Here is a 22,453-nt window from a genome sequence, read left to right on the forward strand (position 1 = left end):
CAAGTCAACATTACCAACACCACAAATGGGAGATGAGGACCCATTGGCAAGTGTAACAGTTTGTAATGTGGAGGTTTCAGAAAGAGAAGAGAACACACCTGGAGTCCTGGTCATATGATCTGAGGCTCCAGAGTCAATAATCCAAGAAGGAGTTTTAGATGACATGCAAGCAATACCTGATTGGGCATATGTGGCAGTGGTATGCTGTGAAGTAGTTTGAAGGAACCGTTCATACTCATCACGCGGAACACTCACCATCTCCCTCCCAGAAGTAGATGTAGATGTGGGAGGTGTTCGGTCTGCCAGTTTACTGTCACTAATAGCAACCTCGCCTGCTACAGCATGATTAGCCCATTTAGAGGGAGGGCCATGTAGGTCATAACAGAAATTCACTGTGTGTCCATCCCTACCACAATGAGTACATTTCCTTGTAGAGTTATTTTTTTCTCTACCACGGCCTCCCCCTGAATCACGGCCACCCCGACCAATCATGGAATTGCCACGGCCCCCTCTGGAATGACCTCCCCCTCTTGTACTATGTCCACCACCTCTAGCTGTCACAAGTGCTGATCTATCATACTGTGTGGGGTTCTCTGTCTGGCCCAAAGAAATTCTACGAAGTCTTGAGAATACTTCCTCAAGTGATGGAAGAGTAGAGCCCCCCAATATTTGAGCTCTAATTGGTTCATATTCTGACTTCAGCCCCACTAAAAATCTTGTAACATCAAGTTGCTCCTTTTGCTGTTGCTGAACTTGAATATCTAAAGTAAGGGGATGATAGACATTGAGTTCATTCCTTATATTCTTCATGCAGGCATAGTACTCTTCTAGTGTTTTGGTTCCTTGTTGTAGATCAAAGTACTCTTGATACAGCTGATATACTCTTGTTGTGTTGTCTTGTCCAGAATATAGCTTCTTAGCATGCTCCCATATATCCTTAGCCGTATCAAGTAACATGAAGTTGGCACTGATTTTGGGTTCCATACTATTCCACAGCCAAGTCATGATTTGAGCATCTTCTTGTTCCCAATCATCAAACCCTGGAGAGTCAACCGGTGGCTTCTCATCTCTTACATGCTTTACTTTCTTCTTTGCCTTGAGAAAAACTTCCACTGATTTAGCCCATGGAACATAGTTCTCTCCATTTAGCTTAATTGAGGTCATTTGTACCCCTAGGTAGTCGGAGGAAATTACTATACTAGGTTTCTGATCATTGGAGCCATCTCCTATTGCTGCCATTGTACTCTTTCACAGTTGTCTCTAACTTTACTTCTCAGCTACAAGCTGATTGATGTTGTTCACAGTTTGATATTTCAGCACCTATTGCAGTCTCTAAACACCACAGTGGAAGCACACACTTGTTCTTATTCACTCTACTGCTGACTTCACACACTTACGTCCCACATAAGAATCAGTTTACCATTCATTAATCACAAGTAGAGGCCCTCTTACAACCACTCAAGCACCACAACACAGCCAAATCTGCTGCACCCAGTTCAAACTTGTTTAACACACTTAAGAGGGCATTACACAACCACAAGGAGTTCGGCAAGTTCACTGCATTCTACCTTACACCACTCAGCCACTTACAGCAGCCCTAACACCATTCGGCTACTGCACACACAGCTATTCAACAACTTACAGCAGCCCTACACCATTCGGCTACTGCACACACAGCCACTCAACAACTCACAGCAGCCCTACACCATTCGGCTACTGCACACACAGCCCTACCTAGGGCAACAATGAACCTAGTTCTCTAGGTTCTACTCAATACTAACAGCTTCTTGTAGGGTTTCTACCCAGAAATATAAGTGACACTAGAAGAAGAGAGAACCGACCTTCCTTTGAGAATATCAATCAACCATTCACTGCTGAAGTTACTTTCCTTGTTGAAGAGAGTTATGCGCAGCAGAGAGACAAGCTGTAATGTTTCTGACCTAGGGCGAACCAGTCCTCTCCATCGACTGACCAGAAACGAAAGTGAAGAGTCACGAACAACACTGAGGTGCTTTACCAACTGACTTAGATCAGGAACCTTGCTCTGATACCATATTTCGACTGCTGCTACAGTAGTCCGAACAGGAAGAGGAGAAGAAGAAGAAGAAGAAGAAGAAGAAGAAGAAGAAGAGGAAGAGAAGAAGAGGGGTCAGTCGAAAATCTGATGGTTAACCCATTCAGTCGACCCCCTTAATCTATATTAGCTTCTAATCATGTTTACAAAGACAGAAATGCCCTTACTTAAGTGTGGGGCAGAGTAACTCTAATAACACAGCCACATAAGCAAGTTACTTAATAAACAGAAGAAGACTAAACTACCCCTATTCGACACATCTTAACACCACTCTTCAGTCCATTTAAATCTTCCATTCTGCATCCTAGCTTCCCCACAAAATCTGCTATCAGGTCTTCTCTATTAGATCCCTCCATCACTGTCCTTTCTAAATATTCCCCTCCTCTCCTTCTCCCCTCACAGCTGATCCCTCCCCTATTTTTTCCTCTAACTCCTTCCTCAACATCATATTTTTTTCAACTTCACTAAAAATTTTTTCAATAATTTCCCATACTTTCTCATTCCTATGCCTTCCTTCCACCACCTCCTCACAGTCCAACAATCCCTTCTCCATAACTTTATAAGGCCCACCACCTTGGTTGGCTACACAAGCTGCTGGACTTGGAATGGGAGCAGAATCTGGAACGTAGGACACAAAAAAAACATTAGTAGCACAAACTGAATTCACTTGGTTACCTAAGCTTAACTGGAAAATTGGGGAAGTACATAGGACACTGTTCACAGCCTCCCTTCCTTGTTCAGAAGTTTGGTAAATAACTGTCTCCCTAGGTTGGTTGGGAAGCACCTCTATCCTTTGGACAGCAAGGCAATCTCTCCTCTCTACCCTTGGTTCACCCCTTATTAGTACATACCTGCTCTGCCTCAAGTTCCCCTGGTTAACCCCCTCTTTTGTGCCTTGCACAATCTGAAATCTAGGGGGTGGACTCTTCTGGCTAATTTCTTTACCCCACCTGCTTCACAAGTCTCATATTTGCTTCCATCACCTACCAAACCTTCCTGGCCATCTGGAGTAGAAATCCGTCTCTCCTCTAAACCCCCTGAAAGAGACTTGCACAGTTTAGCAAACCCGTATCACCCACATCGCCGCCACCATCATCATTTACACTTCCAATGCTGGTGCCTTTGTCTGAGCTCTCATCCAACTCTTCATCATTTACGTTACAATGCACCCAACCTTCGTCCAACTCCTCCCTTTCTTCATTTCTCTCTCTTGCATATCTTGGGTTCGGTTTCTCTGAGGAGCATTGCACTGAGCTAAACTTCTCAAAATTTCCATGGGGTATCCACTGTAGAAGACCATGTTTGTCTTCTCTCCGCCACTACAACTTCTCCTTCGCCGAACACACTGATTTGGACAATGATAGACCGAGAGTTCGGTCAATTGTCGTTGCGTGTTTCATGCCCTTGCCCCGACCCACATGAGTCTTTAAGTTATCACATGGGTCACAATCTGTATTGGGCTTACTAAGACATGGGTATTCAATAGTCGATGTCTGTTTCAGGCCCATGCCCTGACCCACGTGAGACTTTAAGTTTATCACGTGGGTCACTAATATTGCACCCCAGTTTGGTAGTCGGCCCACCCAACCATTTAAGTGGCTCAGACCAAGCATTTCGGTTGTTCTGTCCTTTTAACTTCCTCGCCACATCAGCAGAAGATAGGTGGCCCGCCCTACCTGTGATTAATTCAAATAAATTTGAATTAAGTGCCTTAACAGGCATGCTTGTCATTTGGTTTACCCCAGACGATAGATTAAAGGCCAAATTAATTTCTCCCTACAGTTCCTTTTCGCACCCCACTCTCTTTCCTCCACATGTCCACTAGCCTGCCACCTCACCTTCGTCTTCAACCTTGGGAAATCTTCCCCACCAGGCCTGTTCAACTTCTGAAGCCACCCACACCTTATACCATACACCATCTGAGTAGACTTCAAAAGACCTGGGCAATCTCTCATGTTTGATTCCGGCGACGTTAACCTCCACAGCACCCAAATGACTTTTGTTAGTCTACAACAACACCCCTCCACTGTGCCACTTCAATTTTCACAGTATCAAAGATCCCCATCTTTGATCTATCCTTTTCACTGAAGATCCTCTCATCCCTTTCTTCCCATACAATCCATAACATGCAGCTCTCATTGTTTTCCACATTATTTTTTCCCTTTTCTTCGGTTTTCTCAAGAAGTTTGAGTCAAAGAGACCCACCACATACTGAGGAGTCCACCTGCACCCAAAATGAGAACAAAGATGCTCCCAAATACAAAATACAAAAGGACAGGGCAAAAAGATACATTTTAGGAGGGACGAGGGATTGGCACTTATTTGGCCTTCTTTTCTGTAACATACCACAAGTGTTAATCTTTCCAAGGAAAGATTACCAATAAAGTGCCTACATTTTAGGAGGGACGAGGGATTGGCTTACTCCAAATTTCTTTCACCGGGAAATTTACCCCCAAGGTAAAAGGCTGAAATAAGAAGTTGAAAAAAGAAGCACAAGTGAAAAGACCACCTGAGGCAATAGACCAAACCCTATTGTCCTCTACATTTTGAGCCAAAAAGACAAGAGTCAAATCTGGACAAAAGAATAATGAGAGATTCATATTCTGTTTCCCTAATGACCCTTCTGAATCCAAGATCCCAATTTAGGTCCGATGCAGATAAGTTCACAGACTTAGAGATGGGTTCAAACTTGTAGCAGAAAAGTGCATAAAGCAAAGGAAATTGGACCTTTAGTGGTTGTTCACCTATGAGGTATAGTACTCTTGGACCTTCCAATCTCCCTGATAGTAAGCAAAGATCTCTGGTTCAATTTGATATTGTGTATTCGTAGGTTGTCTTCATCTTCCTCATAGAAACAGAAATATAAGACTCTATAGGGTTAAGAATCCAAGAAACAATTTTCCCATTGTCCAATTTCCATTGCTAAAAAGCCTTAGTATCAGCCTCAGCCAGTTCAGTAACAATCCCATTCTACCCTTCCAAACCTTTTCCCTCAACATAGAAGTCAAAATGGAATTTCCACATCCCATAGTTTGATCCATCATGTTTCACAAGAATAACATCTACCCTATCAGAAGCAATTTCAGCACAAAATAACAGTATGAAAACAGAAACAGCACAGAAATATTTCAATCTACTTAGTTACAAGTAGTTGTAGAACTATTCCAACACTTAGAGAAAACAAAACTCTCCAAAAAACACCACAAACTACAAACACAAAATCTCAGTGTTGACAGTCCAAACAAGGTAATTTTCAGAACTGTCGAACAGAGAAAGGGATCAAAAACCCTCCAAGAACAATCTAAAAACTTAACCAGGTAAATGGGAAGTAAGAAGACCCTAAGGTGACACCAAATCCAGGGTTACAGGTTGATTGGATCAGCCAAATGAGAGAAAACTGAGATTTACCAACCTGATAGGCATCCTTTGTAGAAAAAAATAAGATCCTTTGTGCTGATCAAACAGTCCTCAAATGAACTCCAACACAGAACTTGAATACAGCTCCGGAAGTCCCTAAGATCACCCTTCAATCTCAAAAACTGAGATCACAAGCTAGTATAGAGAACCTGCTCTGATACCATGTTAACCCTCTTAACCAAATTAGAGAAAGAGCTTGGAACAGATTTAGGGGTAACAAGAATAAATCAACCCCCACCGCAAAGAGCCTCCTTTATATTAATAAGTATGTACCAGTGTTTTAAAAGGCGTAGGAGGCATACGCCTGGAAGCACCCCCAAAACGCCCTGAGGCCTATGCCAGAGGCGCTGATACCTCTGAAGTGTACGCCTCATGCACCTTTTTCATGAGGCGTGCTAGAGGCGTACACCTCATGTGCCTCATGTACATTTCATATAAAAAGACAAAAATAAAGAAAAATGAAGAAAAAAAAGAAAAGAAAGGAAAAAAAAGAGAAGGGAAAGAAAGAGAAAGAGAAGAAAACATTTATCAAAAAAAAAAAGAAAGAGAAGAAAAAAGAGAAAAAGAAAGAAAAGGAAAGGAAAGGGAAGAGAAGAAAAGATAAGAGGAAAGACAGTGGGCCAGCATCCATGGATCTTCATTCTTCTTAATATAAAAGATTTTTATTAAAAATAATCTTAAATGAGATCCTCCTTCCTCTTCTTCCTCCTCCCCCTTCCTCCTCATCCCCCTCCTCTTAAGGAGGCTTATGTCTCCTTGTGTTTGGGAAGCTTACGCCTCTTATGTTCTGAACTATGCCTCATGCCTCTAGGTAGTGGAACACCTCGCATCACACCTCCGCGTTTTAAAACATTGGTATGTACATGTTATGGACGCATTCGTGGGGAAGAAGTACCGCCGCCGGCAGCAGCAGTAACGTGGGACCCTCATCAGATTATCTAGCTAGCCACAGTTCATCCTTGTCTTATCTGCTTTCTTACTCTTATCTTATCTGTAAGCAGTTTAGTTAGTCTTATCTAGGAGTCTTATCTATCTTATCTGTAAGCACTTTAGTTATCAAGGAGTCTTCCTACAAGGAGGACTCTTACCTCTTGTAATCTCCTATTTAAGGAGCTGAAATTATTGAATAAAGATATCAAATCTCCAGTCAAGAAAGAGAGTAAAAGGAGAGTTTGGTGATCTCTTGGACAAATCACCCTTTAGGATGCCAAGATAGGTTCAGCTAGGAAGGGGAGGAACAAAGGAAAACAGGAGCTTTTCCCCGTGGACCGACCTGTGGCGCGATCCTATTCCCGGGCCCATAACAGTACAATTGCAAGAATGCTCTTACAGGGATGAAAGAGAAAAAGGATAATAAACAAGGGACAATACTAATAAAGTACATCAAATCATGGAATCTCCGCATTCTCTTGTTTTCTTAATGTTACCACCTTGCTAGGGGCATCTTTGTAATTCCCTCATCTTTCAAAGCTGCACATATATAAGATATTAAGGATTGGGCAAGAAAGAATATTTAATTGCCACCCCCTTTCTCTTCAATCTTCTTCTCTTCCTCTTTTTATTACCTATTAGGGCTGAACACTAAAACTCCTCTACAATTTACAATACGATGTCAATTCAAAATATTGCATAGGAATAACAACATGAAGACCCAAAACATAACAAACTTAAAAAAATGATATTATCTTTTCTTAATAGTAATATCCAAATAAATAAATAAAGCAGAGGATACATCCCCCCCAAGATTGCTTCTAAATAAATAAAGAACATATACCTTATTACCAATAGCACGCCCAAAGCCACATGGAACTGCTGCAGCATCAACATCTCCAATATGTGCTCTAAGATTTTTTCTAACCCTGGAATGAACAATTAACTCACAATATCAGCCACTAAAGAACTTAACAAGGATAGAAATCCTAAAGAATATTTAGTAAAATAGACCCTTACTGTAAGAAAAGGAGACAAACTAACATTCCATTTATGTATTAAAAAACTTGACTTCCAAAAAATGAGGAAAGAAAAGAGATCTTCATAACACTATTCGCAATGGCAAACTTACCAAATAACTATTAGCAGGCCTGCCAGCTGCCTAGAACCAATACGTTCAAAAGTCGATCCCTCATCTAAGGTTTTTCCTATGGTATCAAGCCACCATTGCCCAATAGAACTCCCCTCAAGTCCTACCTATAATCAGCATAAATTGGTAAATGAAACAGATGTGCAGATCGGAAGACCCCAACATCAAGAAGATTAAGTGAATAAAAGAAAACCATTATTGGAAAATATGATTATTTGGGAATTCTAATAGATCAATGATACCTGTAATAATTAAATGGCATAAAATGCAAAAGGTTTTCATTTCATGCTGCCCGCTATTCATTTCTGTTGACGCAACGAAGTAATATCATGCTCACAACATTAATAAGGATAATAAGATATGTATGATGGTTTTTCTGGCATTATATTTTATTTATTTATTTCTGAGAGCAGCCACTGTGTGCAAAAAAAGTGCCAAAGTTTGGGACCATATCCAGTCTACCCTCCCCCCCCCCCCCCAAGAATCCAGATAGCTGGGACCCACATTGGGTAATGGCCCCTTTTTAATTCTGAGAAGTAATAGATATTGTAATAATAACATATACAAAAATAAATAACAAGTACAGCTGATTAGTAAGAGCTGCACAAATCACTATAGATCAAAGATACTTTTTTTATCAGCAAGAAAATCTATTAATTGTATTAATATGTGAAAGTTTGTTAACCAGAACAATGATTTTGTCTCAGCCAAGAAAAAAAGAGTTACACTAATGCCAAAACAGCTGCTGCCTATAGACCCCCTGCTTTTGTCTCGGCCAACCCATTTGCAATCCTGATCCAAACAAAAGTAACGTTCAAATCCTTTGACAGGCCTTTTATTTCCCCAAGGGCATGCCTATAAATCCAAGGCACAAGGTACCTAGTAGTGGTTCAGGAGACCAGTTTTGAGTCCCCTTCAACTTCCATGTTCTTGAAGTTAGAATGCTTAGCAAATTCTAAGCCTTGTAATAAAGCCACCAGTTCAGCCTTCAATGAATCTCCAACCCCTATAGGTCCCAATATATAGTGATCACCTAGCCTAAAGAGTCTCTAAAACACCCCCTATACCTTCCATTCCTAGGTTTCCCATGGAGCTCCCATCAAAATTCAGTTTTATTTTGTTACTTGCTGGGTGCTTCCATTCCGTTACCACCCTTTTCCTTTTCTTTTGAAGACTGTGCCACTTCATTCCACACCCTTATTATATTTTTATGGTAAAATGAAATTTCATTAAATAAGAAAAAAGATTACAATTTAGTACGTGATAAGGCATCACCCCCAAACAAAACAACAACAGAAAAGAACATCTAGGGAAAAGAATTAAAATAAATCATTCAAGTTACAAAGTTGAACTCCCAAAATATCTCCCAACTTGTCCCCCAAAATCCTCCCTAGAAACTTGATTAAATTCTGGAGATAACAGAACCAAGTTTGCAACCAAGTTGCTAACAGCTGCCATAATCTTGTCCAGAATACAATATCTGTCTTGAAAAATTCTTCTATTCCTTTCCTTCTATATATTCCAGCAAACTGCGAATGGGATACATATCCAGAGCAATCTTGCTTTCTTGCTTCCTCTTATCTTCGGCCATGTAGAAAAAATTTCTGCAGCAAGTTCTGGCTGAAAGTTTGTTAACCAGAACAAAGCCATGAAGATCTTCCACAAAAACCCAGAAACCTTACAGAAGAAGAATAGATGGCTGACAGTTTCCTCCTGTTATTTACAGAGAAAATACATGCCAGCCTTGCTGAAACCGCTGGATATCAGATGCTCCACAGTCAATATAATGTCCATTGCCACAAGCCAAGCAAACGCTTCAACCCTTGGAGGAACTGGATTTCCCCATACACCATCTATCTGATTTTGTTCTAAATCATCCCTGAGTATAGCCATGTAGAATGATTTAACAGAGAACTTCCCATTGAGCACTCTTTCCACCAAAGTTCATCCCTTGTCTGAGATGATATCTTCACTTCCTCTAGTTTCTCCAGTAGAGATATGCATTCCTCCACTTCTCTATCCAGCCAAGGCCTTCTAAACTTTGGACACCATATCAGATGTTCACCCCTCCTCTCATAACATTGATTCAATGTTTTAAAAGCACAAGGTGCAAAAAAAGCACAAGGAGCAATTTGCACCCAAGGCACAAGGCGTAATTTGTGCCCAAGGCATGCGCCTTTTTGAAGCAAGGCGCAAAAATACAAAAAAATCAAAAAAAGAAAGAAAATTTCCAGAAAATTCAAAACAAATGCCAAAAAATGAAAAAATTAATTGCTGTTTTGTTTACATGTAAATGTAGTCTCACCAAAATAGCACCCTTTTTCCTATGTTCCTCCTTATTACTGTTAGGAACATGTGCAAGTTTAATAAGGCAATTTATGGCCTAAAACAGTCACCTTGGGCTTGGTTTGATAGGCAGTAGTGTGGAGCAGGAGTTTGGTTTACATCGGTGTAGTATTGACCACTCAGTAACAGATAGGAGGTCCACTTCAAGATATTGTACATTTCTTGCTAGAAATTTGGTTACGTGGAACAGCAAACAACAGAATATTGTGCCTACAAGCAATGCTGGAGCAGAATATAGAGTGATGGCTCACACTACATGTGAACTTGTTTGGCTGAAATAGTTGTTACAAGAAGTTGGGGTGAATGGAATGGGAGATGCTTTGTCTAAGCAAGGGGTGAATAGGTCATTTTTATTTTGGCACAATGTAATTTTCTTTATTGTATGAGAGGTAGCAGCTTGTGCCTCTCTAAGGGATGCTTGTAATGATGTTACATTAAGTTTGTTAATAAAATTTAAGTTATTTATCAAAAAAAAATTGTCTTTTAATGCTTTCTAAACCCACTTGTGGTGTGATAACTCTGTAGTTTGATGCCTCAAGGGCATCATTTCAGGGGTATTTCTGGCTTTAGAATAGTAAAAATGTGCCCTCTTCCCAATTAAATTCAATACTGTGAACTCTGAGGGTCTCTGTGCAAATCTTGTGGAAAATTGGGGAAGTTTCATGGCTGAAATGCAGTTTTTGGGAAGCCGGTGTGAAGTCCAGCTGAGAGAGGGGGTGTTTTTGTGAAAAACTGAGCATAGGAAGGCGCCTCCTATCTGCTAAACCCAAAATGGCGCCCCTCCTACTGAATTAGCATGCTCCCCTCTCCTTAGCAAACCCTAAGGCGCCTTCTAACTCATTCTTTTCATCCTTAAGAAACCCTAGCCACCCCTAGCTGCTAAATCTCCACCTTCCATTCCTTCTAATCTCCACCATTCATTCTAGGGCACCCTCTTTTTAGCTTTTTAACCCTAGGGCGCCACCTACCTTCTAATCCTCACCATTCAGCCCCTAGCCACTAGATCTCATCCCTCTATTCCATTATCTATCTCAACCATTCACTCTAGGGCACCACCCACTCCTTTTAATCTCCACCTTTCAACCCTAGGCGCCTCAATCTCCACCATCCATTTCTAGGTCCCCAAATCTCAGCCCTACATAATATTGGGCGCCCTCTCCTTTTCTTCTCAGCTTTAGGATCACCTTAGAACCATCCTAGCCCTTCATTTAAACCCTAGGGCACCCATATCTTTGCTAAAACCCAGCTACCGCCCCCCTCTTTCTCTCTAATCCCAGTTATGTCCACCCTTGTCTATAAAAAGGATCCCAGGGGCCCTGGAGAAAGGGTTGGTCAATTCACCCAGTTCACAAGGCTAAGGTTTCTTGAAGAATTCAAGGGTTGTAGAAAGGGGGGACACCCAGTTCTTGTCAGGAGGGGTTCCTGCAAGCTATTCAACCAATTTGCAACTACCGCCACTGGATCTGATCAACCATATTTTTATTATCTTTATTTTCTTTTCTATTATTTTTATTCCAGCACTCCTTTAGATTTAAATTTTGTTCGTTTTGTAGGTCCGAATTCGTCCGATTCAAGGCTAAGGTGTCTCGAGGGGTTCGAGGGTTGTAAAAGGGAATGACGCCCAGTTCTTGTCAAGAGGGGTTCCTGCAAGCTATCCGGCCAATTTGCAGCTACCGCCACTGGATCCGAACTTTGGATCACTTTTGTTTATTTTTTTGTTGATTTCAGCACTCCTTTAATTTCTGAATTTTAATTATTGTCTTGTTTAATTCCGAACCTTTAATTTCAGCATTAATAGATTTTATTTTCTTATTTTCTACAATTCCCAATTCCATTTTCTTTTTATTTGTCTGGAACGAGAAAATAATAATTTTTCCCTCGCTTCCCTATGGGTTCGACCCCTTCCTCACCACGTACTACGTTGTCTAAGGTTACGTGAGGATTGGAAAAATTTATAAATTATTAAACTGGTGTTCCAAAATGGTAAACGACACGCTTCCGGTGACACCATGGTGCATAAGCACTAATTATATTAATGATACCTAAAACAAGTCTAATTAAAATTATTCTATCTCCAATTCTTTTAACATTTACAATTTTATTTCTTAGATCCTTGTCTACTATTATTGTCACTCCATTTCTATTAATTACTTCTCTCATCTACCATATTTTGTAACCATCAATTTCTTTTGCTTTTTTACTCTTCCAATTAGTTTCTTGTAAGCATTCATAGTGTCTAATTGTCTATTAATTCCATAATCTCACACTAGCAAAAGAACTGGAATCATTTCCTAGATGAAAATGTAGTATCATTGCATACTTCTACATTTTTCCTCATTGTTGTCTCATTTTTCTCAAAAAAATGGTGACTCATGAAGCTAAAACCCCAGGTTTAAGGTTTACACCTTATGCATCTAAAGATCCTCTTGTCTCATACTCCATGTTTTATTGATCCCTAAATTGGTTCTAGTTTAAATTTCTGCACTTATTTTGTACATGATGTTTTTTCTTGTTACTTTCCCACTATTGGTTGCTTACTCGCTTGTTGATGGAAGGTTGGTGGTAAATGCCACTAGACAAGTGTTAGACAGCTTTTGTATGCCCTTAGCTTCAATCAGAATGATGTACATTATGAGTTTATTGTAAATGAATAAAGTACATATTTGATTCATGTTCCTTTGGTATGTTTCTGTGTAATACCCTTAAACTGGACACTTAATGAGACTCGTGTTAGTTTAGAATGTTCATAGCCAGTGGGTCGGTCTTGGGAGACTTATCCTGATTAGGCTAACACTGATGTGCCACCAAGTCGGTTGGGGTGGCCTGTCTTAGTCGCCAGGGTGAGACCCTAGGCACATGCAATGTAGGATTAATTAAATCTTTGAACCGGACAAGATTTCCAGTATTGTCCTAGACCTTGGAGATTAATGGGCAAAACTGGAAAGTTACACCCGACCCCTAGACTCGATTATGATACTGCACTAGGTGTCAGATTGGGCTGTCTTTGATGTACCAATCAATGAGATCCTTAGCGAGGGTCAAAACCTGGGTATGTTGAGACAGTCTGAGAATTCATCTGAGTGGGTGATCATAGTGACAGGATCAGCCCCTTTGTCGGACAAAGGTAATGATCGGGGATGCACTCTCACTGATGGAAACCTAGATTGCCGGCAGCCGATTTCAATCGTTGAGATTTGTTTTGCAAAATTTATTTTATATGAGATATAAAAGTATATATATATTATGGTTTCTAAAATGTTTGCAAAGGTTTTAATTCTCGTGATCCATATAAGTAGAGAGTGCAACACTGTTTCTTGCAGCCGAGGGAGAGGTCCTCTCTTTTCGGGCAGTGTTTGATCATTATGGGCTGAGAGGTTGAGTGTAAGACCATTGAGGGTAATACCTGATGGGCTAATCTTGCATCTGCCCACAGTCCCTGGGTGTTACAAGGTGGCTTGGCCCAAGGACCACTTAGGGTAATTGTTGGGCCCAGAGCCCATCTGATGGGTTTCAGGGGGTGCACTGTCCATAGCAGTGTATTCGGCCAGGCCTTGTAACAAAGGCTGGGCCGAACCCATGTGGCTGATGTGTAGATCAATGTTTGGGTCCCACGCCATACAAGGAAGCCCAACTGGGCAGCAGTTTGGAAGGCTTAGTGAGCACACAATCTTAATGGGCCTGAAGCCCATTTCGAACTGGGCTGATTTGATCAGTGTAAATGAGGGGCGGATCTGGGATTAAATCAGTTAATAGGATTGGGCCTTGACCCTATTCACTCAGAGAGTCCAAGATCAAAATAAGATTTAGATCTAGGAGCCTCCTAATAGGATTAGGAGAGGACTGATCTAATCCACAGATAAGATAAGGGTTTATCCTTATCACCTAAAGAGATGTCTGATCCAAATGTGATTTGGATCAACAACTCCTAATTGGATTAGGAGCTGATCCTTTAGGGTTACAAGAAAAAGAAGGGGTGGTAGCCTTTAGAAACAACAGAAAACACATCACCAAGTTCTCTAATCTTCAGAGCTGAAATCACAGAAGAAAGATTTCTACAATCTCTGCGAAATTCTTTCTTGTCGCCTCCTCCCTGCTGCCGCCAGACCTCTAATTCGATCTCCAACTTTGTAGGAAAAATCAAGATTCAATCTTGATAGCAGCCCTTTGTGAAAGGACTGATTGGAAGCAGTGCTCACGTGCCATCCAGCTATTCTTACGAAGGATCAAGTTCTTGGAGAACGCTGTTGATTCTGCTCCATCCTGCACTGCGCCATCTTCAGTGGGAGCAGTCTTTGGATCCTTCCTTGGGCGTGAACACCTCCATTGGGAGATATTACTTCTCCGTATCAGGTATAATTCTCTCATACTACTTTTGTTCAGATCTGGTTCAGTTTATGGTTCAAGATTGATCCTTGAAAATAAGATTTTCTAAATAGGGAATGCAATTCTCAGTTGAAGGGAGAGAAATTTTTGAAATTTGCCCACCTTATTCCGCAAGATTTGGGCGTCCATATGATGGATCTCTCATCCCTTCAACAAGATAGTATCTTATTCAACAGCCTCCTAGCACTACTTGCTGGATTTATGTCATCAGTTGATTTCCTTCAACTCTACATTTCAAAACCTACTTTTTTCTCTATACTTTATAACCTGAGAAAACAGGCTCTAAACCCTAAATCAGGCCAACAATTTACATATTCCCATGATCCTAATAGATTGCCCTTGCAAACTGAAACTAAGATTAAAAACCTTAATTTTCATTACAGAAGAAAAACAGCCTTTTGAAATGAAAGGACTGTTCAAAATGTTGCAGAAAATTGATTGAGAATAGCAGAAATCAGGTTTCAAGAAGAGAGAAAAGGAAGAAGGTGGCAGCAATAAGGGTTCTGAGAGAGATTTCGAACATAATCTCCTCTTACACCCCTAATCCCATTTCATTAAATTAATTTTAGTAATTTACAAAGAGGCCCTTAGTTGGGCAGATAATTAAAAAACATAACATAAGAGAAAAGGCCCAAGTTGAGGCCCATTACAGCAAAGAACATAAAGAAATAAAATAAGACAAACAGTCTATGGGCCATTCGGCCCATCTTCTCTACACTCCCCCTCACGCTGAGCATAGATGTCAATCATGCCAAGCTTGCCAGTATCATGCTGAAGTTTAGCCTAGGGGATGCCCTTGGTAAGGAAATCAGCTAACTGTCCTTCAAAAGTGATAAAAGGTAGACAAACTTATCCAGAAGCCACTCTTTCTCGAATGAAGTGTCTGTCAACTTCAATATGTTTGGTTCTGTCATGTTGCACTGGATTGTGAGCAATGTTGATGGCAGCCTGATTATCACAGTATAACATCAATGGCTTATCATGCTCAATACCCAGTTCCTCCATCAGGGATCGAAGCCACAAAAGCTCAAAAACTCCATGAGCCACGGCTCTGTATTTAGCTTCGGTTGAAGATCTGGCAACAACTGATTGTTTCTTGCTTCTCCAGGAAACAATATTACTTGCCACCAAGCTACAATCTCCAGCGGTAGATCTTCTGTCATCAATATTTTCGGCCCAATCAGCATCTTTGCAGGCTTCAAGTTTCATATGACCATGCTTAGCACTAGGAGCATGCATGAACTGACTAATGCAACTGACAGCATATGCAATGTCTGGCCTAGTCATGCACAGATAGAGCAGTTTCCCAAGTAGCCTCTGGCTTATCTTTCAACAATACTCCATCTGGGACAGAGAGTTTATGACTCATATCAATAGGAGTAGCAACTGGTCTAGCACCCATCTTCCCTATTTTAGTGAGCAAGTACATACTTTCGCTGAGAGATAAGGATCCCATCCTTAGATCGAGCAACTTCTATACCAAGAAAATATCTCAATTCCCCCAGATCTTTGATCTCAAACTCTGTATGAAGGAAAGATTTAAGATTATTAATCCTTGATACATCATTACCAATCACAACTATATCATCAACACACACAATCAGATATACTACCAAAGATCCTCTCCTCTTCCCAAAGAGGGTATGATCAGACTGAGTCTGTACATAGCCAAAGTTAACAAGGGCAGCCCTAAACCTTTCAAACCACGCCCTAGGGGACTGTTTGCAGACTTTCCCTTCCATGTTTGTTTCATACATCCCTAGAGGAAGAGACATATAGACCTCCTCATGTAACTCTCCATTCAAAAATGCATTCTTTACATCTAGCTGGTAAAGTGGTCAATCTGAGTGTGCAGCCAGAGATAACAGAACTCTCACAGAAGTCATCTTTGCAATAGGAGCAAAGGTCTCCAGATAGTCAATCCCATATGTCTATGTATAACCTTTTGCAACCAACCTAGCCCTATACCTTTCAATGGTGCCATCAACATGATATTTGATGGTAAAAACCCACTTACAGCCTACCGGTTCCTTCCCTTCAAATAAATCAACCACTTCCCAAAAGAAACAAAAGAAAAATAGCCAAAATATAAAGGAGAAAGCAAACTATAAGAAAGGTGTTTGGAAATGCAAAGTGCAGTACACTTCCTTTTACCTTTCCTGATAGCAATAGGGATATCAAGGTCTGTGAAGGATGGCTCCAAAGGGGTTGTATCAATACATGTTGTCTCTTCTATGATTGGAAGTGTAGGAGGCTCATGTGGTGTAGGGGAAACAATCTGCTCACTTCTAGTTCTCTACCATTGGTACAACCTAGGATTAAAAAAAATGACGAGGAGGTAATGGAGGAGGGATAGGAACACTGGAATGAGAATGAGATGACTGATCCTCCCTTGACTCATTTGAAGGAGGAAGAGGCTCTAAAGAAGACTCAACTGGGAAAAGAAGGGGGAGAGCAAACAACTGTGACAAATTCTCCCCCTTTGGACAATGCCTCTCCTGAGAAGGATCATAAAAAGAAGAAAGCTCATCAAAGGTGACATCCATTGAGACAACCGAGTTCCAGTCTTTGGATCAAAACAACAATAACCCTTTTGTGTGGGGGAATAACCAAGGAAAATGCACTTGTGGGCTTTTGGTTCAAATTTATTTCTCTGGACACTTGGAATATGTACATAACAAATGCAGCCAAAGACACGGAGTGGAATAGGAAAAAGGTCCTTGCCCCGGATGAAGAAGACTGAAAGGAGACTTAAACCCCAACACCCTGGATGGCATACGGTTGATTAGGTAGGTTGCGAGTCGAGCATAACTTCCCCAAGGCAGGAGGTTGCCCCCAAGGTGACCGCTCCGCCGAGGAGTCAACATAGCCGGGCCGGCGCGGGTCCACCACCCAATCGGCCCCCAACCTCGGCCACACAGAGCAGGCCGAGCCCTCAGAGTCTGGCAACAGTCGCCTGGTCGACCCACGCTTCAGCACATTTAAACCTCCCAGCCAAAGGGAGGACAACTCCAAACCTCCCAGCTGAAGGGAGGAGGATCCGGAGCGATCGGAGGATAGCCATCAGCCCTCCGAGCAGCATCATCGATGTTGAAGGGCCAATCCAAGGGACGAAGGCGGGCATCGCAATCGCCCCAGCGCCATTCCAGGGCCGAGGCCTGGAATCGCAATCGCAATCGCAATCGCAATCGCCCCAGCGCCATTCGGACCTCCAGGACATCCTAAACGACCACATCATCACGTCCACGAAGACCGGGATGGCGCCCAGGCCAAGCCCGACCCCATGTTCGCCGAGCTTGGTAAAGTTAAAGTCGAGCTCAAACAAGTGAAAGAGGGTCGAACCAACACCTCGGCCAGACAAAGCTCCTACCGGGGAAGAATGGATGCCTTCTCCCCTGATATCATCGTCGAGCCTCTACCCCCGAAATTCAAGGCTCCCGCCATGGAGATGTACGACGGGAACTCTGACCCGGACGACCACCTGGAGAGCTTCAGGGCACTCATGATCCTATATGGGTACTCTGGCGCATTGATGTGCCGAACTTTCAAGGCAACCTTCAAGGGAGACGCTCGGCGATGGTTCTCAAGCCTCCCACCTCGGTCCATCAACTCGTGGGAGCAATTTTCCAGCATGTTCCCCGCACGTTTCATCAGCAGCCGACGCCCTCAAAAGAGTGTTGTCTCACTGATGACTGCCAAGCAAAAGCGAGGGGAAAGCTTGTGGCCATACATTGACCGTTTCAAGAAAGAATAACTTGAGGTTCACGACCTCGACCCCCCGGTCTCCATGCATGCCGCTATCAGCGGGCTCCTCCCCGGCTCTGCCCTCAAATGTTGTGGCCAAAAGCCAACCGAAGACGAAGCTGTAGTTCCTAGAAAGGGCCCAGAAGTATATTGCGGTTGAAGAGGCCTCGGCCACGGACACCCATGAGAGGGGCGCGGAGCATCGGGACGGAGCCCCCAAGAGCCTATCCGAACTGGTAAGTTTCCTCAGTCTCAATGCCGACGTCTTTGCTTGGTCCGTCACTGACATGCCTGGAATTGACCCTTCGGTCATTACACACAAGCTGAGCGTGGACCCGAGCTCTAGGCCAATTCGGCAAAAGAAGAGGGAACTTTGCACCGGAACATTGGAAGGCCATAGAGGAGGAAGTTGAAAAGCTACTCAACGTCGGCTTCATCCGAGAGGTACAATACCCTAACTAGTTGTCAAACGTGGTTCTGGTAAAGAAAGCTAATGGCAAATGGCGGATCTGAATTGATTTCACAGACCTTAACCGAGCCTGCCCCAAGCACAGTTTTCCTTTGTCGAGGATAGACCACCTCGTTGACGCCATTGCAGGGTACGAGGTGCTTAGCTTCATGGATGCCTTCTCCAGATACAATCAAATAAAGATGCACCCAGATGATGAAGAGAAAACCTCATTCATCACCGAGCATGGAACATACTGCTACCATGTGATGCCCTTCGGCCTCAAAAATGCGGGGGCCACCTACCAACGCCTTGTCAGCAAGGTGTTCAAAGAGCAGATGGGGAGGAACGTCGAAGCCTATGTGGATGACATGGTAGTAAAGAGCCTAAAGGCCGAGACCCACGTCTCAGACCTAGTCGAGACCTTTGACACCTTGCGGAAGTACAGCATGAAACTCAACCCCAGCAAGTGTGCCTTCGGCGTTACATCAGGCAAATTCCTAGGTTTCGTCATCACTCGAAGAGGCATTGAGGCTAATCCTAAAAAGATACAGGCCATACTAGATATGGCACCCCCACGGACGGTGAAGGAGACCCAAAAACTCACCGGCCAAATAGCAGCCCTCAATCACTTCATGTCAAAGTCAACTGATCACTACCTACCCTTCTTCCGTGCCATCAAGAAGCTGAAAGAGTTCCAGTGGACGAAGGAGTGCCAACGCGCCTTTGACGAGCTCAAGGCGTACCTTACTTCGCCTCCCCTTCTCGCCCAGTCGGCCGAGGGGGGAACCCTATACCTATACCTCTCAGCCAGGGATGAAGCAGTCAGTTCAATCCTCATCGAGGAAGATAGCATGCAGAAGCCGGTGTACTATGCCAGTAAGGTCCTCTGCGACGCCGAGACTAGGTACCCTAAGATAGAAAAGTTGGCTTTCACCCTCGTGATTTCGAAAAGGAAACTCTGGCCGTATTTCCAGGCACAAACTGTAGTGGTCCTGACGAACCAGCCCCTCAAGGCCGTGCTTGCCAAACCTGAGACCTCGGGACACCTGACAAAGTGGGCCATCGAGCTGTCGGAGTTTGACATCTAGCACCAGCCGAAGCCCGTGATCAAAGCACAAGCCCTGGCAGATTTCAAAGTCAACCAACCGCTGCCTACCCTTCTTCCATGCCATCAAGAAGTTGAAAGAGTTCCAGTGGACAGAGGAGTGCCAGCGTGCCTTTGACGAGCTCAAGGCGTACCTTACTTCGCCTCCCCTTCTCCCTTGGCCAGCCATGGGAGAAACCCCATTTGGTTTAACCTACGGCACAGAAGCAGTAATCCCAACAGAGATCGGCCAGCCGACACTCCGAGTTGAAGCATACAATGAAGCCGAGAACGATGAAGGCCTTAGAGCAAACTTAGACCTACAAGAAGAAGCCCGAGAGCAAGCACAAATAAGGGTAGCCGCTTACCAGCAGCGAGTGGCCCGCTACTACAACTCTAGGGTAAAAGAAAGACACGATCAAGAGGGAGACCTTGTCCTCAGAAAAGTCATGGTCCCCAAACCCAGAGTAAGGAAGTTGGGCCCCAACTAGGAAGGCCCCTACAGAATCAAGCGAGTCGTCGGCCCCGGCACTTTCCACCTAGAACACCTAGATGGAAGAGCAGTACCTCGGACATGGAATTCGGAGAACCTCCGAATGTCCTACAAATGATTGTAACATCTTTTTGAAATTGTGGAATGAGTGAAGCAAAGTTCCTCTTCGGCTCAATGCTCAGCGCGTGTACCTACTAAGTCCTTATAACTCTTCGGCCTCGCGACCGGTAGGGGCGCACGGCCTCCTCCGAGGCTATACCCCCTCGCTAGACCGACGCCAAGGCTTAACGAATAAGTAGCAGACACCTTAGCTATAACTTAGTGCGTCAGAATACGCCAAGACGGCCGAGGGCCCCATGTGCCTCGGCACCCCACCTCGGCGGCGACTAGCCTCCTGAACTTTCACACTTAGTGCTACCAACAAAGAAAGCTAGCCCCTACGGAGCGTTGCTCTCGACCTCGTCGAAACAAGTATGTGGGGATACAGGAGCTAGGCGAGCCTCGGCTCTACCTAGGCCCCATGGAGCCAGACGAGCCTCAGCTCTGTCTCGCCCCCCCCCCCCCAGTAAGGCAAGCCACCTTGGCCTTGCCAAAGCTAAGGCGCAGGGATGCGGGAGACAGACGAGCCTCGGCTCTGCCGCGGAGCCAGACGGACCTTTCCACTATATCGGACACCCCACAGTACGGCAGGCCTTTTCGGCCTCGCCGAATTCAACACTTAGAAGAATGGGAGGCAGGTGAGCCTCGGCTAAGCCTCGGCCCCCACTCTCGCGTCGACAGGTCATCTTGCTATTTACCCAAATAGAGGGAAAGGAAAGGGAGCAAGGCGAGCCCCACGCTCTGCTCCGGCCACCCTCCATCACAAGCCTCTTTGGCCCTGCCTAAGTGGACACTTAGAAGGGTGCCAGGCCAGGCAAGCCATGGTCTAACCGCGGAGGCTTCACCACGCTTTTGACGCATAAAGTAAATCGAAGAGAACCACGCTCTGCTTCGCTACGCTTGTCTCACAAAAGCATAAGTGCAAAAAACGATGCAAAAACATACAAGGAAAGATAACACAGCAAAACACAAGTGCAACAGTCGAAGAAAAAGATCAAAAAACTCCTCTGATTTTCATTATGCACAAAAAATTCCTTTGGCATTACAAATTTGTTTCATGGCCCCTCAGGCCGAATACATATACAAAAAAAAAAGGAAAGAAGCCTGGCTTAAGCCTTGCCACCAGCTAGAGAAGGAAGTGCGGAGTCGGTAGCCTCTTCGGGAGTATCAGAAATCACCTTCAGAGATTCAACATCGATGTCCGGAAGCACTGCCAGGAGTGCCTTCTTGGTTTCCTCGATCCCGTCCAAATAAGCCCAAGAAGCGACATCGGCCAACTCATTAGCTCGCTTCTCTACTTCCTGGGCCCTCTTCTCGGCACCAGTCGCCTTCTGCTCGGCCTCCACAGCCCTCTTAGCTACCTCCTTGGCCCTCTGCTCTGCCTCGGCCGCCCGCCTGTTCGCCTCAGAGATGCCCTCCTCGGCTTGATGGAGATGCCGCTCGGCCTCGGAGACGAGGCTCTCAACCCAAGCCCTCTCAATCTACTCCTTGGCAAGAAGATCCTATGTCTTCTTCAGGTTCTCCTCGGCCTCCTTGCGGAACTTTTATTCGTCAACAAAGAACTATTGCATCTCGCGACGCTTCTCCACAGTGTTGGCGACAGTCTACTAAAGCTTGTCTTTCTTAGCCTCCAGCTTATCCATATTGGCCAGAGTCAACTTCAGCCAATCCCCTAGACCAACAAAATGAAGGCAGACCTGCAATAAGAAAACAGTCAGTACCCAGCAAAAAGAACGAAAGAAAAAAGAAAAGCAAAGAGGAACAGATTGTTACCTCGGCCAGGCTCTGCAACCCTTGGTCATACAGCTTGTCAGGGGCCATCCCCAACATCTGGAAGCGGTCCTGAGACAACAGGGACCCGCTCACCAGCGTTGGACCAACTCCCGCGTTGCGGATTGAGTCCCCCTCATGGACCTCCCACTGAGGGCAGAAGATTTGATCAGACCGCTGGGCGAGCTCCTCCAACGGCGTAGGAGCAGAAAACGGCCCCATCTGCTCCGTGTGGGATGCCCTCGAGGCGTCACTGGCAGAACTCCTAGTGTGGGCCACCTGCTGCGGTTGACTCCCCAAGGCCCCCTCGGCCGGCCTCTTCCTCCTTGCCTCGGCGCCGTCGGAAGGTCATCTCAGCACCTCAGCCGGTTGCTGCGGCGCTTACTCCTCGCGCCCCGGCTGGCCCTCCTCGACGGGCCCCTTCCCCTTCGCAAAGATCTGCGGAGTGGCTCCATTCGGGGGAGCTGTTGAAGGAGTCCCTTTGGCGGGGACCTATGCTTTCGTCCCCTTGG

At 44.2% G+C, this 22,453-nt stretch overlaps 1 protein-coding gene across 3 annotated transcripts in view; it reads right to left on the reverse strand.

The window, feature by feature from the left end:
* LOC104611791 (type I inositol polyphosphate 5-phosphatase 13-like) overlaps positions 1-22,453 on the reverse strand; it is a 79,417-nt gene that overhangs the window by 24,971 nt on the left and 31,993 nt on the right. For all 3 annotated transcript variants that reach the window (XM_010279004.3, XM_010279003.3, XM_088902967.1), the window contains exons 4-5: positions 7,554-7,678; positions 7,266-7,350 (exon numbers count right to left, since the gene is read on the reverse strand). In XM_010279004.3, the coding sequence (XP_010277306.1) occupies positions 7,266-7,350; positions 7,554-7,678 (210 nt within the window). The remainder of the gene's footprint in view (positions 1-7,265; positions 7,351-7,553; positions 7,679-22,453) is intronic.

This window comes from Nelumbo nucifera, chromosome 4 (genome assembly GCF_055504915.1).
Source record: "Nelumbo nucifera cultivar China Antique chromosome 4, China Antique-T2T, whole genome shotgun sequence".
Taxonomy (NCBI): Eukaryota; Viridiplantae; Streptophyta; class Magnoliopsida; order Proteales; family Nelumbonaceae; genus Nelumbo; species Nelumbo nucifera.